General features: G+C 41.9%; 1 protein-coding gene across 2 annotated transcripts in view; it reads left to right on the top strand.

Annotated features, from left to right (window-relative positions):
- The window catches only part of LOC118337030 (G patch domain-containing protein 2-like), a 23895-nt gene extending 3713 nt beyond the window's left edge, over positions 1–20182 (top strand). Inside the window, exons 3-10 of one of the 2 annotated variants that reach the window (XM_035673840.1) lie at positions 3925–3986; positions 4980–5138; positions 5279–5364; positions 5463–5527; positions 5632–5671; positions 5788–5879; positions 10380–10462; positions 16614–16753. In XM_035673840.1, the coding sequence (XP_035529733.1) occupies positions 3925–3986; positions 4980–5138; positions 5279–5364; positions 5463–5527; positions 5632–5671; positions 5788–5879; positions 10380–10462; positions 16614–16753 (727 nt within the window). Of the gene's footprint in view, positions 1–3924; positions 3987–4979; positions 5139–5278; positions 5365–5462; positions 5528–5631; positions 5672–5787; positions 5880–10379; positions 10463–16613 lie in introns of both variants that reach the window. The other variant, XM_035673841.1, reaches the window with a different exon arrangement.
- Positions 20183–21039: the final 857 nt, after the last annotated feature.

Below are 21039 nucleotides of genomic sequence, written 5' to 3' on the forward strand. Positions count from 1 at the left end.
CCACAGATGTCAACCTGCTGGTGGCACTAAGGGATCACGAAAGTCATTAAGATGCATTGTCTGGGCACCATAAATATCTGTACCACATGTTGTGCCAATCAGTAGGATAGATATTGAGATATTTAATAGTTGCAAATTAAATTCCTGTCAATGGATTTATTGATTTATTGACTACTTGTTTCAATTCTACTGGTATATATCATGATCATAGAATATTGTTTAGTAAACCAGGATTTTTGCATAGCAAACAAAAACAAAACCTAAACATTTTGAAGGGAAGCATACTTACAAGTGGTTGAGTATTTTTAGCATTAAATACCTTACATGGTCTTCATATATAATCAACTGATAGACCGATATTGTGAGCATTGCATTTCAGTCGTGTGTCATTATAAGAGTCAGAAACATAGCAGTCCAATTCTCAATGTCTTGCCATGCGTCCTGCACAATGTTTTTTCCCTTTTGAGAAGAAGACATTTGAGGTAACCAGTAATGGGACAGACAGAAGGCTTTACATCTTCTAGTTTAATTTGTGCTGACCTCCCTAGCCCCTAAACGGTACTTGTTTTCTTACTTTATGGAAAAATCAATAGCCGTTCTGACAGAAAACAGCTCCGGAGAAGAAATAAATGGGAACACCATGGCACGCTGTCAATCATTTCTCACTTACACAACGCCATCGGTCCTGATTGCTGCTCAGTAGACTGCCACACTGTACTGAGGGCTGAACAATCTAATGGTTAAGCCGTAGCGGAGGCAAAGGATATGAACAAATGGCAGCAGTGATGAGGGGTTGACAGTTGTGCAACAGCAATATTTATACTCAGAGAGTGTACGGTCCATTTGATGTCAGACACAGATGCCATTGTTGAATTGTCTTTTGAAGCACTCAGATTTCTTTGGTCTCCATTCATTCCATTAACCTTTTTCATATGGAGTGTCTGGTCTCTTAAAAACATGCCTCTCCTCAAGGTCACTCCTCTTATGTGTATACTGAGCAGAGCTTCGCCTTCAGCCACCCAAGTGCAAGGGGAGCAGATGTTGGCAGCTCCAGTTGGGCTCCACATCCTTGATTAGACCTGGCCCAGCCTGCTGGCAGTGAGGCCACCTGGCACCCAGGCTGGCCACAGCAAGCAGGCCTCACCTGTGGGGTAGACGCTGTCCCGGGCTCAGCCTCTGTCTCCAGCTGTGTGCTGCTACTGGTGATGTTGACTCCAACCCTGCCACCAGGAAAACAAAGCCAGTGTGCTTTTCTCACAGTCAGCTTTATCATGCTGTCATTTATATTTTGAAAACTCTATGAGGAGTTTTTTTGGGGGGGAAGCAGTGCAGCATTTGCTGAAGTTAATTTTCATAAATCTCTGAGACTAATCCAATTACTGCAGCTCAGGGATGGTGGGATAACCTTATAATCAGACACCCATGGAAGAGGGCATGGATTTGGGTTGAGGCGGCTTGTTTGAAGAGCCCACAGATCCATTGTTATCAGCGCTTTGCCCCCCTCTGTCTCTGCCTCTTCTTTATTCCTCTGCAGAATGAGCCCAGGCTCAATAAATGGTGGCTAGCCTGTAATCTCTGTGCAAACTGGTCTGCCTCTCCCAGGAGCTGAGGATTATATCCTAATGATTAGTGCTCATCTGGATACTGTGTTTTGCTTCACCTCTTAGGCTTGTATAGAGACAATAGGGCCATGCGGGGAGTTCAGCTCTAAAACACTGGAATGCAGTTTTTGCCCTTGCCTTTGTTTCACCATGGACATATGGCATTTAATCTAATTAAGACTTAAAATGTTTGAATTTAGCACCTAATCCACAATAGAATATCTTATTTTAGACTGGGGTAAGTGCTATTTTGTGTGTGAGTCAAACACCCAAGTTTGCCCAAAATGTTTGTCAACTTTTCTTGACAAAGGTCACTGCTGAAGAAAGAAGAGGTGTTTCTGTTGGTCCCAAGAAAAATGGGGGTCTCAATTATTCATGGCATTAATTAGGCAGTACTTAATGGAAACGGTCTCACATCGGCCCTGTGCTGCTCCAAGCGACATCACATTACACCTTTAATACAGATAAATACTTAATGGGTGCCTCTAATTAATTGTTTATACCTGTGATTCTTTTTCAAACTTTGCACAAAATCCCTCCAATAAGAAGAAAACACTTTTACACCACACTGCTGGAAATAGTTAACCATCACTGGTTCACAATTTCTCAGCAAGGTGGTAGAATGAAGCACAAAACCAAAATGGTAGTTACTGTAGAGCTTGTGTTTGTGTCCTCTACTGATGCTGGAGTGTTGTGTGCTCCAGATGCCAGCCAATGTGTCCAGAGGTGGGATACAGCTGAGCAGAGGCCTGGGGAATCAGTCTGGAGAGAGGGCTGAAGGGGTGGGACGGGGGTGGAGGGATGGTCCAGGACCGCTCGGCTAGGTCAGACGTCTTCCAGATTCCCCAGAGAGGCCTGTTCCCACTCACATCTGCTTCTTGCGGATGTGAGGGGAGATGATGCAGGACCATCTGGCCAGGAAGACATGCACGCTGGATGGACGTTTTTCTGATGCTGCCATCACTGGCAGGCCTTTGCAATATGGCAAAGCACCGTATCAGCGCATATCTGACCCTCCAGCTTTCTCCTATAAGCAAGGTCAGCAGAGAAAAACAGGAAGCAAAATGCAAGGCAATCAAGAGCAGCTCCCCCCTCTTTCATAAAATAGTTTGAATGGGAATTTGCTTTACTTAAAGGGTAGGCCTTTATTGTATATGTTTCTTATGGTCAACAAATGTCACTAAAACAATGCCTTAGTCTATCTATGAATACTTTAAGACTTCCTTAACTTGTCTGAGGCACTCAGCTCTTAAGTCCATTTGATGCTACAAAACTTTAAAAAATAAAATAATGGGTCACAAATATACAAGTATAAAAGCGTGTTGACTATTAGCTGGACAGCACTGGCACTTTTCAACACGTATTAGTGAGCATTTATGGCAGTACATCATATATGGGAATGACTCAAAATAAACGAATGAAGGAACCCAGTGACACCCATTGCAATGATTTGACTTCCTAAAAATATATATAGCTATACCATTTCTTTAAAGTAAGAAATAATAACAGTGCTTTTAGAGAGAAGAAATCCTTTTTTGAGCTTTTGTCCCTCAATCTTCATCACCTTCACCCCTCCCCTAACACTCTTCCCCCCCCCCCTATGACCTTGGAGTGTCTGGAGGTCCCAGTTCAAGGTGGCTGAGGTGTGAGAAAGGCAGAGAAACCCACGGTGGTCTAGGGTAGCAGAGGGGGGCACAGAGTGTGTGGAGGCAGTGAAACAGGGGTTGCCTGGGGGTGTGGAGAGGAGCGGCGATGGAGCGGTCCAGGCAGTGAGCAGTGGAAGCCCACACAGCAGATGTTGGCCAGTTGTTGTGTGGAAGCGGCACGTCTGTTGGTCGCTCTGTGAGTGGGGCACACCCAGAGGGAGGGGTAGGCAGGGGAATGTGTTTCGCTCTCCTGTCATCCTCCACAACACAGGCCAGATTAGATTGGAGCTGACAGCGGAGGATATTCAATTAGATTGTGCATGTCACTCAGTGGCTTCGATCAGAGCCTCTCCTCGTGCCTTTGTGTTTGCTATCGCAACAAGGGAGAACACAGCACGCTCTGTCTTTTTCCATTTATGTCGACCTCCAGCTCCGGACTTCTTCATTATTTTTATTATTGAATGTTACATGTTAAATATTGACATTACAGGGGCATGTAAATTTTTGATGCACATTGTTCACTTTTCAGATGCTATAATATTGTCTGACCTAAAGAACCCATCAGGTTTGAGATGACAAATCAAACCAGAGTTCTTCATCCTCAAATGTCATTGATATTAAAGAAACAGGTCAGTGGCGATCATTCACATGTGATCTTTCTCTTCTTTTATTTGCAGGGAAACCAGCAGTACGTGCAGCAGTGACCCTGGTCTGTTCACCAATGATGAGGGGAGACAAGGTATTAAAAAAAATGTATACGGGTACAAGTACAACAGCGCCATCGCTCAGTGTGGTTCAAACTACACACACAAAACACTTGATTTGATTTTGAGTATTTAGAGCTCACAGATGAAGCATTCTTGATGATGTGAAGAGAGACAACGAGTTGTCAGATTTGGACCGTGCTACACTCTGAGGGAATGCTGCGGCTAGAGAGGGAGGTTTTGATACAATGGGCTGGTTGCTGGGCACCCAGGCGACTCTAATAAGACGTTGTCATGTCGTGTTAATGAGCGCTGAAGCCTTTGCTAATCTCATTAGCCGTGGTGGGGCCAAGCGGCCTCTGATTTAACAGTTGTCACTACACCTTGACTGTGAGAGGCATGGTTCCTGCGTGTTCTTTGCTGACTGACAGGTCTGAGAGGAGCTCGTTGTCTGGGGATGAGACTGGTGTTGTCTGGTAGTGTGTAGTTAAGAGAGCTAGTCATTATTGATGCACACGGGTGTCAGTTGAAGCACCAGTGAATGTTTTCGGACAACTAAACATACAGCGTCTTAGGTTCTCTGAAACTACAGTATATGATTAAAAAATCACTGTTTTTACAATTATAATTAAATTTCTCCAAACAACAGAAGTGTTTTGTGGTCACTCATATAAGTTCAAAGTTCCAGTATTTTCCTCCTATTTCCAACATTATCCTCAAATAGTACTGTGGTTAAAAGTGCACTTCCTACAACAGTACTTTATTTTTGGACCTAGCAGTTTTACAGTGGTGGTGCTTTTGACTTCAGCACTTTAATGAAGGCTGCAGTGGTACTACCTCTGTAAATTGCTGTGTGCTTGGTGGTGCTGCAGACTTATGTGGAGCTTCGAGTGGGTTAGGTGTTGTACTATAGCATCCATTTAAATTAGGAAATTCTTATTTAGCCAGTTTTATTAAAGTTCGCTGGGTAGAAATATGCAGGCTTCAGCAGTAATCCAATGCAACATTTTCCCTGTTCCTGCGTGTAGGCGATGACGAGCAGAGTGACTGGTTCTTTGAGGGGGACTGTGGAGTCGGGACGGGCGTGGCCGGCCTGCTGCCCAGCTGGGACTCAGACAACCAGCTTTCCCTCGAGGATAACCGTCCCTCGCCCACCTTCCTGCAGCCTGCACGGCCCTCTCAGAGAGGTAGTGGACGAGGATTTGTTCTTGCTTTACATACAGATTGTCTTATCTTTTTTCCTGCATCTCTCTTAAACATTAATTAATTTTTTCTGACCATTTTGCAGCATAAGAACATACAGTAAAAGCATTTTGTACCTTTGCAGGGTGTCGGTATCATTCACGTCTGAAACGAGTGCCTGGTTCTGCTGCCTGCTGCATCAGAAAGGACAGGAGGCAGCTTCCAAACAAGGTTAAAGCAAACTGGCATCTTCCACCTCAGTAGAAAACAGTTACACATTTTTTATGGTCTCAGTTTCTAACTGTGTATATTGGATTTGTGTTTTACAGGGAAACAGCATGCCAGTGTTTGTAGAGAGACTGAGACACTTCTCCCAAGATCCTTACCAGAGAGAGTAAGATATACTGATTAAAACTCTTATAAAAGGAAAATATATAGAACCTTTGTGGTATTAAGTCTGTCTGTTTCCATCAGTGATTATACTTCATCTCCTTTTAGCTTCTGGCTGCCTTCTGTTGGAAAACGAGACCGAAGCCAGGTATGTTGAACTACAAGTTTTTTCCAAGCTTAATTCTCTTTTTGGCCCCTGTTTTGTTCAGACTTTAATGGTGAAATTGCAAAAATCTAAATGTTATTGATACTTTCAATTTCCAGTTGAACCCTTTGTGCCCATTACCAGTGTGTCCTATTGACATGGTGTCAGAGAGCTCCCATCTCAGATGTTCCTCCTCAATCTGCAGAAACAGGTAGTTGATGCCATATGTTAGTTAAATAAAGCAGCCTCTCAAGGGCCTATTGGAAACACTGTGCAGCCTTTTTCAATCAAAGATCAATATATTGATGGAGAAGTCTATAGCCAACTTATTTAAATGAATCAGTTACAGAGCATAGGTCGCTGTTAACCATAGTAATCTTTGTTAAAATGATGCCTCAGAGAGTTTGAATGTGTTTGTGTGTGGGCAGATCTCAGGTTTTTGGTCACAGCCGTTCTTCTTCACGATCAAAATGAGATTAGGTTGTAAAGGAGGGGCACACACACCTAAATGTGAGTTTGAGTGACCTTACAGGAGTTAATTGTTGCTGCATAAATAAGTGAATTCAAGGCATGTTTCCAGACTAAAATATTCATGTTGCGAATACATTTACTCTCTATACGTATTCTCTAGAGTGGTAGATAATACACACACTTATTTGAATATGTGTTTTCCACATCCATCTTAACCCATTTTGTTGGTTGTTGTTACTAAATCAACCATTCTTTCTTCATTTATTCCGATTTTTTTTCTTTTCTTTTAACCTCATTTAAACCCATTTTGTAAAAGAGTATTAAACTGAAGAAACCCTTCTCTCTCTCTCTCTCTCTCTCTCTCTCTCTTGCACATTTCATTATGGTGACAAAATCATAAAGCATTGTTAATACACCAAATAAGGTAATATTTCATGTTTCACATTATTGACATTGACAGTATTGACAATAAGATACATTTAAATAAACTCTTTGGGTAGTGCTGCTTCAAAAGCACCATCAACAGCTGAAGTCTCTACCCCTAATAGAAGAATTTTCCTTTATTTGTCATCAGTTTAAAATAACATTTAACTATTTCTCATTAAGTAATGAAGTAACAAGGTGATACGTATGTTTTTTTTTTTAGCTGTTAATGAGGGCCTGGGGTCTCCAGGACCACAAACAGAAAATTATTGTTCATGTCAATCCTGGCCTGAAGACTGAGTTGAACCCATAATAGACAGCTGCAGTCAGATGCAGTAATACTTCAGTTCAGTAGTTTTCAAGGTCAGTGTTCCAAAATAGAGAAATACTATGTGTTGACATAGTTGTAATGCAGATTGAAATCCCTGCATTTCTGGGACTGCACAGAATCGTCAAAAAAAAAAAGTTTATCCAAAAGATGTTTGTCTGTCAAAGCATCTCATCGCTCCCAGTCATCCCTAGAATTGTTGGATCTGCATGGGGGACTGTTGGGAAGCCGCTTAGCCCCCTTGGCCTCGAGACTGTGGGACTCCTCATTGTATTGTTTCCACTCTGCCTATTTATGGTGCATTCTTAATTTTGTTTCACACACACAATCTTCTTCCTCCCACTCTCTTGGGTTATTTCACAAAGCGCTCCACCACTCCTTGATGAGGGGCAAAAACACGACTGCTATGAAAAGCCCCCGACTTCTTAGGGCTTTCTTTTCTAAACTGGCCCTTTCTTCTCCACCTGAAAGGTTCCTTCAGATTCCAGTTTGAGGCATTGTGAATACTAATTTCTCTCTATTAAAAAGCCCTCATATCCCTGCCATGCTCTCATTTGAATGGCGGACTCAGGGGAGACCTCTTAATTCCTTTATAGTGGGATTCAAGACCCTTCACTTCAAAAAGTATAAATCATACTCCCAAATGAATGAGGGAGAGAGGGGGGATTGACGAGAGGGGCTTCTGATGTGTCCCGTTGGACGGCACGAGCTGAATCTATCTCCCCAAGCTGCTCAAATCCACTCTCCAGTGAGAAGGCTGCTCTGTCCTTACGACCTGACTCTGCACACACGGCACCCATTTACTTCCTTTAACTTCCTCCAAAACACACGTTCGCATGCAAACACAACACCGGACAATTACAGTTATTGTTTTGCATGACAATGAGAAATGCTATAATTGCTCACGCCCGCTCTTAACAAACTAATTTCTTTTGAAAGTCTTACCCAGCGTGATCGATTCCTAGCGCTGAGCTCCCATACATCTGACTTTTCTTTGTTTTCAAACACCCTTGAGAGAAAAGTGTTTTCTCTGTGGGCAGAGTGTAAGCATTAATCTTGTACTGTGGCCAGGTCGAAATGATACTGTATTAATAAAAGCTGTCATCTCCTGTTTGGCGTGAGTTGACGGCGACAATCAGAGATTTGATGCTAAGTGATAAAGGCTGTATGAGGTTGCGTGCTGTTTATCCTTGTATCGGCGCGTGGATAGGCGCAATGCTTTGTGGGATTTGGCTGTAATGCTCGGGGCCGGTGGCTACGTTAAAATGCATAACTGCCTCCCACCTGAGCCAAGCAGCAGCAGCTTTTATCTATTGACTTATTTATTTCTAAATGACACTTGCGCTGTGAGATAAATCATAGTCTTACGCCACTCCCTTCCCAGTTTTCATTTTAATTGTGAGATCTCGGTGTCAGCAGTTAGTATATTGGTGTGAGTGGCCTATTGATTATTGATTTGGAGCTATCGATTATGTTCCCTGGAGACCCTAATCCTTTCTGATTCATTTGAATACCTCTATTAATCTTGAGATCCTGCTCACACCTGAAGCACCGTGTACCCTAATGAAAATAGATGGCCATTTTGTAACTGCAGCTCCTCACTCGTCTTTTGATTTATTATTTTTAATTGATATATTTGCTTTTGGATGTGGGCGCCAAAATTACAATTGACCCTGTGTCAGTGCTGTTTTACTCTGTACCCTAAGGGACTGCACTGCATTTAAAAGTGTCTCATATGACCTGAAAAATCTATCTTGGAGACTTTTTCTCTCAGTGTCCTTGTGTCTTTGATTTTGTTGTTGTTGGCCGTCTTCATTACATATGACTTGCTTTTTCATTGCTCATTGCCTCTAAGTCAATCTTTGTTTTCTCATCACTGTTTCTGTAGATTTAGGGACAAAACAACTGGCCAACATCTGTCACGCTGTTAAAACTGATGAAGTAACAGATGTTAAATAATAAAAACAGTGTTGTGCATTTTTTACAACTTCTCTCAGTTTTACACTGAGCCGTGTAACATGCGTATTAAAAGCCTTTGGGTTCTGCTCTGAAATGAACAGTGGTGTTTTGCCTTGGTTAATGAGCCAGCTGATGATATTCTCATGTTTGATTAGCATTGTGCTGAGTGTCTCAGTGGGCTCCTAGTGGCCCCCGGAGCGGCTCTGCCTCTCAGCTCTCACTAGCAGGGGAGGGCCCTAGCCTCCCCCCAGGCTGCAGGGGCCCCGGAGTGCCTTGGCCTCGGTGTAATGAGGGAAGAGATGGAGGGATGGACCTCCACACATTAAGACCAAATGCATCAGGGTATTACTTTTAATACCGCAGGCGTGCCTCGTGAAATAATGCGACGTTTAAACGTGGATCGATTTTGGAATTAAAAAGTTAGTTTGCAAAGATTTACTGTGGGGAGTTCAATGCCTGAGCTCTTTATCAGGGGCGCAAATGGCTGGTTATGTGCTGTCCGACAGAGGTACGATTGAGGGATCGATAGGCGCGTGATTTACTAACTGGAGTACAGGTAATCAATAAGTATAAAAGTAAATGAAATATGCATTACTGGGATTTTATTAGAGAGGGGTAGCAGGGAGAGAATAACGGTCAGGCCATTTATTTTTATATCTATTGATTATACAACATAGAGACTTCGCTCAAAGCATGCCCTGCACAGCTCTCGACACCCTGTGCCTGCACACCCGTCATGTGATTTATGGGTGTTGAGGTCATGGAACACGCTGCCTGTTAAAAGGCTGCCCTGACGGGGCCTTATTGTAGCATGTGCCTGTAAGGGTTGTGAGCTTCATGTAGCCTGCAGTCCAGGATGAGCCGTGCTGGTTAACAAGGAGCTCTCGTCTGTACGAACCTCCTTTGCAATCTGTGATCAATTCATTCCTACAGGTTGTGTTTATTGGCATTTTTCAAACAGCACGCTATATTGTTCCTTAAATCCTCCCTGAGATGCAGAATATTCAAACTTTTCATCCTTTTTTTCTGTCTTTATTTCATTGTAGCCCACTACACACTCCTTTCACTCAATCTGCCCCCCGCCCCTCCTCCAGCACAACAAACATAACACACTAATCCTACCACATCAGCTGCCCCCCCACCCACCCACGATGGAACGGACCTTGACCTTAACTTTACATCTCCGAAGTCAGGGCTATTAAGCTGGTGGTGTGGCGGGGGGGCTTTTCCTATTTCAGGGCTCCTGACATATGACACATGAGGCATAGAGCAGGTGTAATTTGTTTATGTGAACTCTGCAATGACTCAGCCACATGAACCTTCCCTCATCGAATATTTTCTCCGGTGAAAATATGTATTAATGAAGAAAAATTAAGATGTGGCAAAATATGCACCGTACTGAGGCCAAATGCAGGCAGCAAATGTGCGTTGCTTGCATTTATTGACTTTTGTGAAATTATAAAATTTCTACATGTATATGTGTGTATTGTTGTGAGTAATGCTGGTTCTCTCTGGCTGTGTCCTCCCCAGGCAGACTAACGTCACTCTGGCTATGTTATGCATAGGAGACTCTGGGAGGAGGAGGGAAACAGAGGCTGTATCCACAACATCAGGTAACACCCTCCACACATACTGATGAATCTTTGGATTCCTTCCCACTCACATCATTATTGGAGGTGTTTTGTTGTTACATACAGGATTAAACCTGCAGATTCAGAATGTTACATATCTCAAAGAGAGAGCTTATGGGCTAATTTATGTGGTGTAAAAACCTGAAATTGTAAACAGAACATCATGGTATGGTATCAAATATCTCCACAACTGTTGAAAGAATTGCTAAGGAATTTGGTCAAGACATTCATGCCCCCCTCAAGATGAATTGTAATAATTTTGGTGATTACAATTACATTTGGCACCCCAATCAGATCAGAATTTTTTTAATGATCCAAAACTATGGTCAAAACCAGGCTCAGCTGTACTTTTTCACCACCATCCAAAACCGTCACAATAAACAATTTAAACCGCCCCAAAATAAATGCTGATCGTCACATAAATAAAAAATATTTTAAAGTGATGCTTGGCATAAAATACCAAGGAAAGATTCCATTATAATCACATACACGTGTGAGAAGGCAGTGAGGAGGTTATGCAACCTTAAACTAATTCAAACCACCCTCACTTTGAGACAGAGAGCCTTGCCCCTGTCGCTTTGTCCAGGCATCCAGACAGCGACCATCCCAAAATAATCATTTATCATGATATTTTTATCATGATACGATCAATTCTTTTCTATCCCTGGCACAGCAGGATACCCTGAAGGAGGGTTAATGAAGAATGTTAAGCTGTATGAAAATGGTTACTGTGGTGACATAAACAAACAAAAGTGCTCTGATGGCTATCTTGCTAACCTGTATCTTAAAATTCAACTTGGTTCATTTATCAATAAATTATTGTTAATGATTGATAAAAATGAAATGGAGGCACACATTTTTTGGCATGACAGAAAAAGTTTGAGAACCAGTGGACAACCTCACAGAGCCTAGTTAGCAGAGCTAGGATGGCTGCAGATTTGTTAATATATTTTTGTAATTCCACCAAAATTACAGAAAATATTTGGTGAGTTGACAGCAGAGGGAACGGAACAGTTAGACCTGATCGCTGTGTTACGTTTGGAGCTTTCTGTTTCAAACAAAAGAAGAAGAGATGTGTGATGTGGAGTCCACCATATTGGAGATGGCACCGAGTAGCAGCCGTTGTGTCTGTTTGGACCAGTGGAGCTGCCTTTTTTCATTAGAGTCATGGCTCCGGGCCTTGTGTCTTTGCCGGATTGAAATCTGAATTGGTTTATCCACCTTTTCCTCTGTGTCCCCTCTCCGTGCTCCACTCCTGCAACTGCTGTTTGTCATTTAAATAACAAATGCTGGTGGTTTCCTGATTTAGTGAGAGGTGCAGGCCTCTGATGTATATTAATATTGCTGCACAGTGCACTGTACCGGGGTCCATCATTCATTTGGATAAAAGAGGTGGAATTTAAAAACAGCCAATGCTTTACTCGGATACAGATTGCATCCATTTATTGCATTGAGTGATGGAACGGCCGGCAACTCTGTCCTTCACCTCTCCAGCGCTCAACCACTTCCCATAAAAGTAAAAAAGGATTCACCCCTGGCCCTTAAGGACCCCTCATATTCAACATGCGGAACGAGGGGCATCCCTCAGTTTCTCGACAGTTAACAGACCCCACTATCTGTTGTAAAAAGCTTAAGGGAGGAAATATGTCTGGTAAAATCTTACAAATAGGAAAGTATCACTGTGTATTATGTGGAGTGGAGATACTGCAATGTACTCTTGGTAATAATATTGTGTGTGTTTTGGAGTAAGTGACTAAAAGATTATCTTTTTTCTAAATTGCATAGAAGGAGAGTCCCTGATTGGCACTTCCCCCCTCAGCCCGGTTCAGAGTATTTTCCTGCTTCTTGAGTCTAGTGCCCCCTGTCCACCATGATTTATCATGCATCCCATGTCGTCCAATGTCAGTTTCTGCAGCTGCAACTGCTCTGTATAAATCTTTACTTTGGCAGCCTGCTGCACCATGTCTCTCCTCAGTAATCTCACCACCGCCAGGAGATGCACATTTACTCTGACAAGCTTTCACACTCTCTGTGTACAAATCTTGGTTTGTTGCCATTCTGGCATAAATGTGTACAGAGACAAAATCAGATTCAGTGATTTGTTGAGTGGAGTTGTTTTCTGGTAAACATCTTGTTTGCATGGAAAGATTGTTTACTGCATTTAGTAGAAAGAATGGCGTGGGCTCCCCCGTGTTGCTCTTAGTGAACACGACAGCCGAGTCTTTGTTTGAGTTGGCCAGAGGAAGTGGATTGTTGTATGTGTTAGTGGTTGATTTTAAACTCTGTAATCAGGAGTGAAAATGGTCTGTGGCTGGAGGTGTCTTCCAGGGCTCCGGTGGGAATTACTGAGGCGGTACCCAGCTGTTGCTTTGTCTTCTTTCTTTACCCTTTTAGCACTTCCACGACAGTGCTGAAGCTGGTTGTGAAAAAAAACACACACAACAACTTATCAAGCCAGGTATCTGTTTGGATTAGATGACCACTCCATTTCTCAGCCTTAAATTGGCCATTTTCTACTTTTCACACCACCATCAATCCAACAATCCAACAATCCAACTCAATCCAACAAGTCCTTAACAGATATAGAGTTCTCTGTTATATGTTATCAAGTATTATTAAAAATACAGATAGAAATGGTGACAGCTAGATTTATTTTGGCTTTGCACAATTTCTACTAATATTGATATTTGTACTCTGCAATGACTGAATTAGAGAAAATCACCATGTTGCCCAGTGACGGAGAATGAAAATGATAACATTCTGCACCCTTCACAAATTTGGGAGAGTTAATCGTAAGGCAAAGATGAATCAGTAAGTGTAAAGATCCTGATGGATTTTAATAGCCTTGGCTGGTTTCACACACAGACTAATTAATTATTGCAATTTCACTCCTCCCCTGCTGTCTCCCATAATGCCCTTCATCTTTATCTCTATAAAAGGATGATGGTGATAAACCCAAACCTGAACTTATTCAGCGTGCTACATTTCAGGAAGAGTTAGAGTAAATAGGCAGGGTTGAAGTCAGTTTGATTGACCTCATCAGGCGCGTTATCTCTATATGTTAGAAAGTGCCACATGTGGGTGCCCATGTTGAGGCCAGCCCCTCGGTCAGCCCTGCCGCCTCTCCTCCTCTCCTCTCTGTCTTCGTGTGTCTCCTTGCCCGAGCAAGACGGCTGCGTGACAGATCACCTGCGTTGGAGGCCCGCCGTGTTCCTGCCCGGCGGTCCGGCCCCCTCTCATTAATGCCCAGGCTGGTGCGAGGGCCGTATGGCAGCACAAGACAAATAACGCTACCACTCAGCCATCACTTCTGCTGACAGAAATGCAGCCCACCGCACTATTTCGCCCTCTCCGGCTCCACTCCGCACCCTGCTCGCGTCCTTCAAAAAACCCCCCGTCTCCTCCGTCTCCACCTGCACCTGCCTGCACTGCTCCACCAAACTTTCATGGTGGTGCTGTTGCTGGAGGCTGAGCTTAACACTGAAGCCCACACAAGTTGACATAGTGTAACCGTGAACCTGCTGCCTTTGTAACCACTGTAATTGTTTTCTGTTTGTGGAGACAGATTTGTTTTTAGCAGCTCAGTCTGTCAGGTGCTTCTCGACTCGTTTGTGTGCAAACCCTTTCGCCAGGAGGTCTGATTTGAATGTCCTATTTTTTCAATTGTGAAAAGAATTGTGTGTGTGTGTGCGTGTGTATGTGCATTAGAGAGAGAAGGAGAGCGAACAGAAGAGAGAAACACAAAGGCTAATCATTAAAGAGCTATTCAGCCCTGTTCATTTAAGTGTGGGAATCAGCAGGCCCATTACTGTCAATGTGTAATTAGCTGATTAATAAACAGGGGGAAGGGGAGTGCTCCAGGAAGGCCTGTAATGATTGTTTTTAGAGAGCATCACATGAGAGCTTATTAAGATGGTAAGATGGTTCCATTCAACCTCCCATTATCACCCACAATAAATGCATGTACTGTAATTCTCCCATTGACAGAAAACCTTTGCGTTGTAATGTCTTTATTGACCTTGATGTAAAACCAGTTGAGTGTATCTTTTATTTAAGCAGTTGAATAAAAAGTAGTTTGTCATTTTGAAATTATCTTGTACATTAATATATAAATACGCTATAAATGTATTGAGTTATTGTATGTGCATGTTACCTACGTAGGTCAGTGGTGGAAAGTAACTAAGTATGCTCAAGTGCTGTGCTTTTGAGGTACTAGTATTTCCATTTTCTGCTACTTTATACTTCTCAGAGGGAAATATTGTACTTTTATCTGACAGCTACGGTTACTAGTAACTTTCCAGATGAAGATTTTACATACAAAAACATGCTAACTTTTTAAAATACATGGTACTGTTAAATATTAAACCAGTGGTTTGCCTTGTGACTCCACCAGTGTCTGGTTGGTTGGGGCCCTTTGTCATGTTTCAGATGTCTATTAGTTGTTAGCAGTTCCACCAAAGTGGTATTTCCCCTCTAAACTTCTCAGATGGTTTGAGGCCCAAAGAGGTGTAATTATATATTCTAATTATATTTGACAAGAAATCAAAGTTGAGAGAAAAGTCTGAAAAAATAATACATATTTGTGTTTCAGAACAGATTTATTTTGTGGCCCTTACTCCTACTGTAGGTTGGGGACAACTGGACTAAACTACCTAACTCTATATAAACTATTTATATCTCGACCTGTTAAGACAGTAAATTGCTACATGATCATTGATGCAACAGTATTAAGAAGGTAATAATTGGATATTTAACAAATATATCAGTCACAAGGGCCATCTTTCTGCAGAATGAGTATTTGATATGTACATTCATTTGGTTGATAATACTATATACTTTTACTGAAATGGGATCTTGAATGCAGGACTTTTACTTGTAATGGAACATTTTTAATAGTTTTAAAAATCCTCAATTTCATGATGTACTTTCACATGAGTAAAGGATTTGAGTAGTTCTTCGCCATTCAATGAGCTAATCACGAGAAACATTAATACTGGTGATTAACTGGAATAATGTCACTTTCCTTAAATTAGTACAGCCTGGATTGGTGTCATAATATTTAATTAGTTCATTTAAATATCGGTTCTCTCGATCACAATATAAAAATATGCTTATAAAAACAGCTTATCCTCTGACCTTGACCTAGGATAGAGGCTAGTATCTGGTATGCCCCTGTGCATGTTAACACACTCACAAACTAAATGTTCCCAGCCATTTCTGCGTATCTGTCAAATATGAAAAAAACCAGAATTTCGATCGAGGCCTTTGACTATTTTTAACCCAAGTGTTTGGGTTGAACCTCAGCAACGGTTAGTCATCGTTCCCTCAAGAAATATTAATCAATTATCTTGCCCGCCGGATCAGTTTGGGGAAGAAGTCATCTGGAAAGAGGCACAAGCAGATATAATGGGAACGAGCAAAAGCACATGCCAGTGAATGCTGTAATGCCTAATCCTTTGAGACAGCCCAGAGCCACAATGTCACTTCTAGTTCCCTTGTCCTCTGCTCTGGGACTGCCTCGCAAACATCTTGTGTGACCGCCGCTAACTTTTCTGGGGGGAGATCAGGAAAGATTTATTTATCAAGCATGTTAGGGAGCGCAATTGTTTTAGAGTTCCTCTGTCTTCCGCAAAAATTGGCCCCAGTTCTCTTTCAAATATTTCCCTTCACTCCCAGAGACAAAAAGCTTTAAAGGTGAGCGAGATCGAGAGAAAGAGGATCTTTAAAAAGTAAGGTAGTCAGTGGGATGTGAACGTGTGATGAATGGAGTTAGAAACATACAGCTTCTTACACAGCATAACCGGAGGGGGGAAGTTAAGCCATAGGAGCAGCACAGATTGGCCTTTTAATAACCATGTCCACAAGTCATATGGGGCCAAATTGGATTTGGCTCACTTGACCAAAACCTCATTAATATTTAACCTATTAGAAGAGGATTGCTTCAAAGTTTTATTTTAATATACCTAAAGCAGCGAGCGATCCAGGAGCCTTGGACTAAATTTAATTTTTATTTGAGCGGCTGTCCGTTGAAACAGTCAAGGAAAATGTGATTTATCTGAGTATCTTTTACTGTTTGTTCTCAGTGTTGTGTTACATGCCCAGAATATGATATGTGCCTTCTTTGTCTCTGCAGCTAGCAACCCATTTCACAAGGATCACCAGAGAGAAAAGGCACAGGGAGACAGTACCACCTCAGTCTTAGAGGCACCACGTTCACAGTCCTCTACTTCTGCTCAGCCTCAGAGTTCATCCTTCCTCAAGGGAGGACCATGAGGACACCTGAACGGGGCTGGACAACCACACATAAGTCTTGAAGAGCGTGCCAAAAGAAAAGCTATTGTGCCAGAGAGTGAAAAGGCTAAAACTCCTCTTGCTGAACAAACTGGAAGACAAAGAAAAAATACAAAGCACATCATTACTCCTCAAATCAGCATGTTACTGCTACATCCACTCTTTCCAGGTAGTATATTAAGCATGACAAATGTTAATGCAATCAAGCCTTGTTAAGCCTTCTGCCATCTCCTCAAGGAAGAAAGCAGCTTCAAGAGGCTCCTCGTTTGACTCAAGACTCGACGGCTCCTCCTGTTTCCACACACAGTCTCCAGGCCACCTGCTAACACACAATCCAGTAATTATGTCCACTCTAGTAGCGCAGCGTTTGTCAGCGGGAACACTGGGAGGATGGTCAGGTGAGGCTGGGCGGCAGGGGCGGGGAGTCAGCTCTACTTTACAGCAGCCAACAATGGCTGTGCAGCAGCACGTACAGTAGCTATCGCCAACACAGGAGAGCATCAGAATGTTTAGCTACCACATGCTGCTACAGGGTTCAGAGAGGCGACCACCGGTAGAGAGCCCCACAAAGTACAGGCCTCCTATTAGCATGGATTTGAAAAGCTACAGTTTGTACAAAGGTGCTCATTAGCACAACACAGGGGGAGTGTAGTCGCGGTCCTAGGAGGGCCGCCTCTGTTCTCTTCAGCTTACCTTCCATATTCAAATGTCCCCAAATGTATTTAAGGCCAGCTGCAAATCTGTTTGAACAGCTTGTTTTTCAGTAGTGGTGGATTAGTTGCTTTTGCGGCCGTGCGGAGAGTATATGAGAGCCAGCAGAAAGGAGTCGGAAGAGCTGTTGCAGACAGGAGAGGAAAGTCGTACCGTTTTTTTTCACCTACCCTTGGGGTATACATTATCCTGGCTCCCTGTGCATCTGATGCATTAAAAGATCAATGGCAGCATACATTGTGATCAAACACAACAGTTCTCGCCAAGCTGGTAAACAAGCAGTATATTCAGAAAAATGCATTTTTATATAAGAGTCAAGTGAAGTACATTCGGCTTGACTTAAACCATATAGGTTTGCAGTGTTTAACAACACAAATACGTGCACCTGTACTCAATCAAATAATCTCTGCTGAAAAGTTTCCTTTTCAAGACGAAGTGAATTAGTTAGTTAGCTGTGTGCAAAAGTTTCATGTCTGCGAAAGAAGAAAAATATATCTGAAATCTTCCCAGCACTAAAAGGCACAGATGTGCACTTTCTATAATGATTATAAGATACCTTTTTAGTGAAATGAACTGAATATTATCAGCTACATTCTACATGTCTTCCCAGACACTTAAAAGCCTTATTTAAGAGAAGAATCGCATTTAGTAGAATGAGATTTGCCAATTAACGTGAGTTATACGTCTGCAATAATCCGTCTGAGAAGGCTTTATGTGATCATGTTGGCCAGGGATGACATTTATAAATGCTGTGTGTGCACACTCGTCTAAATGGATGCCTCACACAAGACATCCTGCCACAGGAATCAGTCAAAGTGTTGAGACAGAGAGCACCCCACCCCCCAGGCTACGTCCATTGACCAGCAGCACCGTGGGCTCTACACACCTGATTGATAGGAATGGCACAATAGTTGAGCTTTGTAATTAGAAAAAAAGAAGCTTTTGATAAATACATCGGTGGCTTCTTCAAGACATATGCCCCTGAACACGCTGACAAGTATTGACTGTGTAGTGTTTTAAGGAGAGCTTCTCGCCGTCGCCTTATCCGTCAGTCTGTGTTTTGGTGCCAAGGCATTGACAGGGAAGGAAGACGCATCAGTTCAGATACAGTTTCATTAGTAGCAGGAGGGGAAACACCTCACCTGCCTCTGGTAATTAGCAGTCACCATAATGACAACTCAGCCAGACAGTATGCCCCAAAATGATTTTCCAATGGCCAGGAAGTGGAGGAATGGCTTCCGTGCAGCCAGTCAATTGCCCTGTTACAGTTAAGGAATCCAGCAGGCTGGTACCGCTCATATTTCATCCCAGGTAAAGATTACCTGTCAGGCCCATGGGAGATGTATTGATCTGTTTTCCTTTTTCCGCCAGCAATCACCTGACAAAGGCACCTAGGAGGTGAGTGAATGAGTGATGCCTGGTCTGTCTGCTTTAGCGTAGTGGCTTCTAGTGTCCACTGATGGGTGGAGAGGTGATGAGGAAGAGGGGAGATAATGCAGTCATAAACTCTGTTTGAACCTCCTCTGTATGCATGCAGGGCAACCCTATTGGTCCCCGGGTCACAGGTCACTGGGGAATTTTGCTTCTGCTTTTTTTTGGCACCTTTCTTCTCAGAGGCGTTTATTCTTGCTGTGTAGTGTGTAGGGATGATAGAAACACATGCAAAAGAGGCTCTCTGGTTCCTGCTGACAAATGCATGTTGCGAGTCACTATAGTTCAACTCACTTTGGGTTTCAAAAGTGATCCAGTTTGATCTTGGCACCCTTCTCTCAATGAAATCCAACCTTGTGTGGTCAGGGTTTCCTGTGGACTGTCAAATCTCGGTGATGCTGCACTAGCATCAATGATCAATATATTTTACATTATCTCATGTTTTTGTGGCAGCTAAAAGTATTTATATATTTGCCTTGTTCAATGGAATGTCAGAGTTGATATTATCCACGAAGCCATGCATTTAAAGTGATTGCACTGTATAAAATGTGTAGTATTTATGATGTGATGCATAATTATAGGTCTATTAATTGAGGATTTAGGTCTGAGGACATAATATTCATAAATTCAGTTTCATCATAGATAGTAGAGTAGATATGTGTCTCTAATTTTATACGTTGTGTTTTTTAATTTCATTTACAAGGATTTAAATATATCTCCCTGCTATCAGGGCTCTTAGGCAGCTATCCACATTTGATACGTAGTACAAATAGCATCTTATCTCATAGGCTGTTATCTTTATATTTAATAGCAGTGGAGGCATGCCTAATTGCTTTGCAAATGATCTAAAGAGGATTACTCCTCCCTTAGAAAGCCTGCACGGTGTCACTAGATGTTAGAGAGACATTACAATGGTGAAATTAAATCAAACCTGCAGTGCAGCGTTTATGCAGTAGCTTGTTTTCTATGATCACCTGGTGTTATGTCAAAATAACTGCTTTTGAATAAACTCTGTATGAACATCATTATGGACTATTATGGATAAAAAGTTCTAGTTATATTTAGGTAATTTGTGTATTTTCATGATATAATGATAAGAATGGATTTTTTTTTTTAAAGACGATGTAATGTTTTGCCTTAGTGTCATTGGTGTTATAATCATTCCTCTGTGTCATGAGTATTTATAAAAAACAACCTGCAGTATCTATTTATTTCAAATGCTAAATGTGTGTGCAATAAATGAGTAATATTGATTGTGTGAAACACTGACTTACATATGCATATGTTTCTTTTATTTGATAGTGATAACATGAGACAAAGGTTCTGGCTGGCATTGAACCGGGAATGTCGTGGTTACACTACATGGTGTGCATCGTAAACACACAAGAACCTGGAGGCCTGAAATCATTTTTGTTTTATCTAGCAGTTTTGTAGATATGCTGTTGCCCCCATAAAGATATTACATTTATTAATAATAAAACAATAGCTGATTAATCAATCAGTGAAGCGACAAAATTAATCATTAAATATGTTAGTCATTGATCAATCATACAAGTAATTTATCAAGAAACTCCTGATAAATGCTGGTGACTCTGTGAGGCTTAGGCAAGGTGGTGCTCTGAGTTAAATGCTATCCTCAGCATGCTAGCATGCTTGCAATGGCAAAGTTAACATTCTCATATCAAAGCAAAATTATGTAATTATTCTACCTTAAAATGACTGCTTCAAAATCCTTTTGATGCAATGCTAACTTGTAATAGGGTGAACATAATGGCAGAAAAGGCCATTGATGGAGGAAGCTGAATAGCAAAAAATACCAGTTCTTACATTATATCGCTTTAGGCAGATATAATGTTTACCATATTTACTGGTAAGCATGCGCACATTTCTATTTGCACTAAACAAAAAGTACGGCTGGGCCTGATGAGAATGTCATTAGTTTGTTGTTAGATGATGTGCTAGGTTCACCAATGAAATCCAACCAATAGCTGTTGAGACATTTCATTCAAAACCACAAATTTAAAACCTCACGGTGGTGCTAGAGGAAAAGTCTTTTGGAATTATCCACAGGGGATCAAGATGTCATGAAAATCCTCCAGTAGTTGTTGAAATATTTCAGTCTGGAC

Source organism: Morone saxatilis, unplaced genomic scaffold, assembly GCF_004916995.1.
Source record: "Morone saxatilis isolate NCDOM2014 unplaced genomic scaffold, NCSU_SB_2.0 Contig3, whole genome shotgun sequence".
In the NCBI taxonomy this organism is placed as follows: domain Eukaryota; kingdom Metazoa; phylum Chordata; class Actinopteri; family Moronidae; genus Morone; species Morone saxatilis.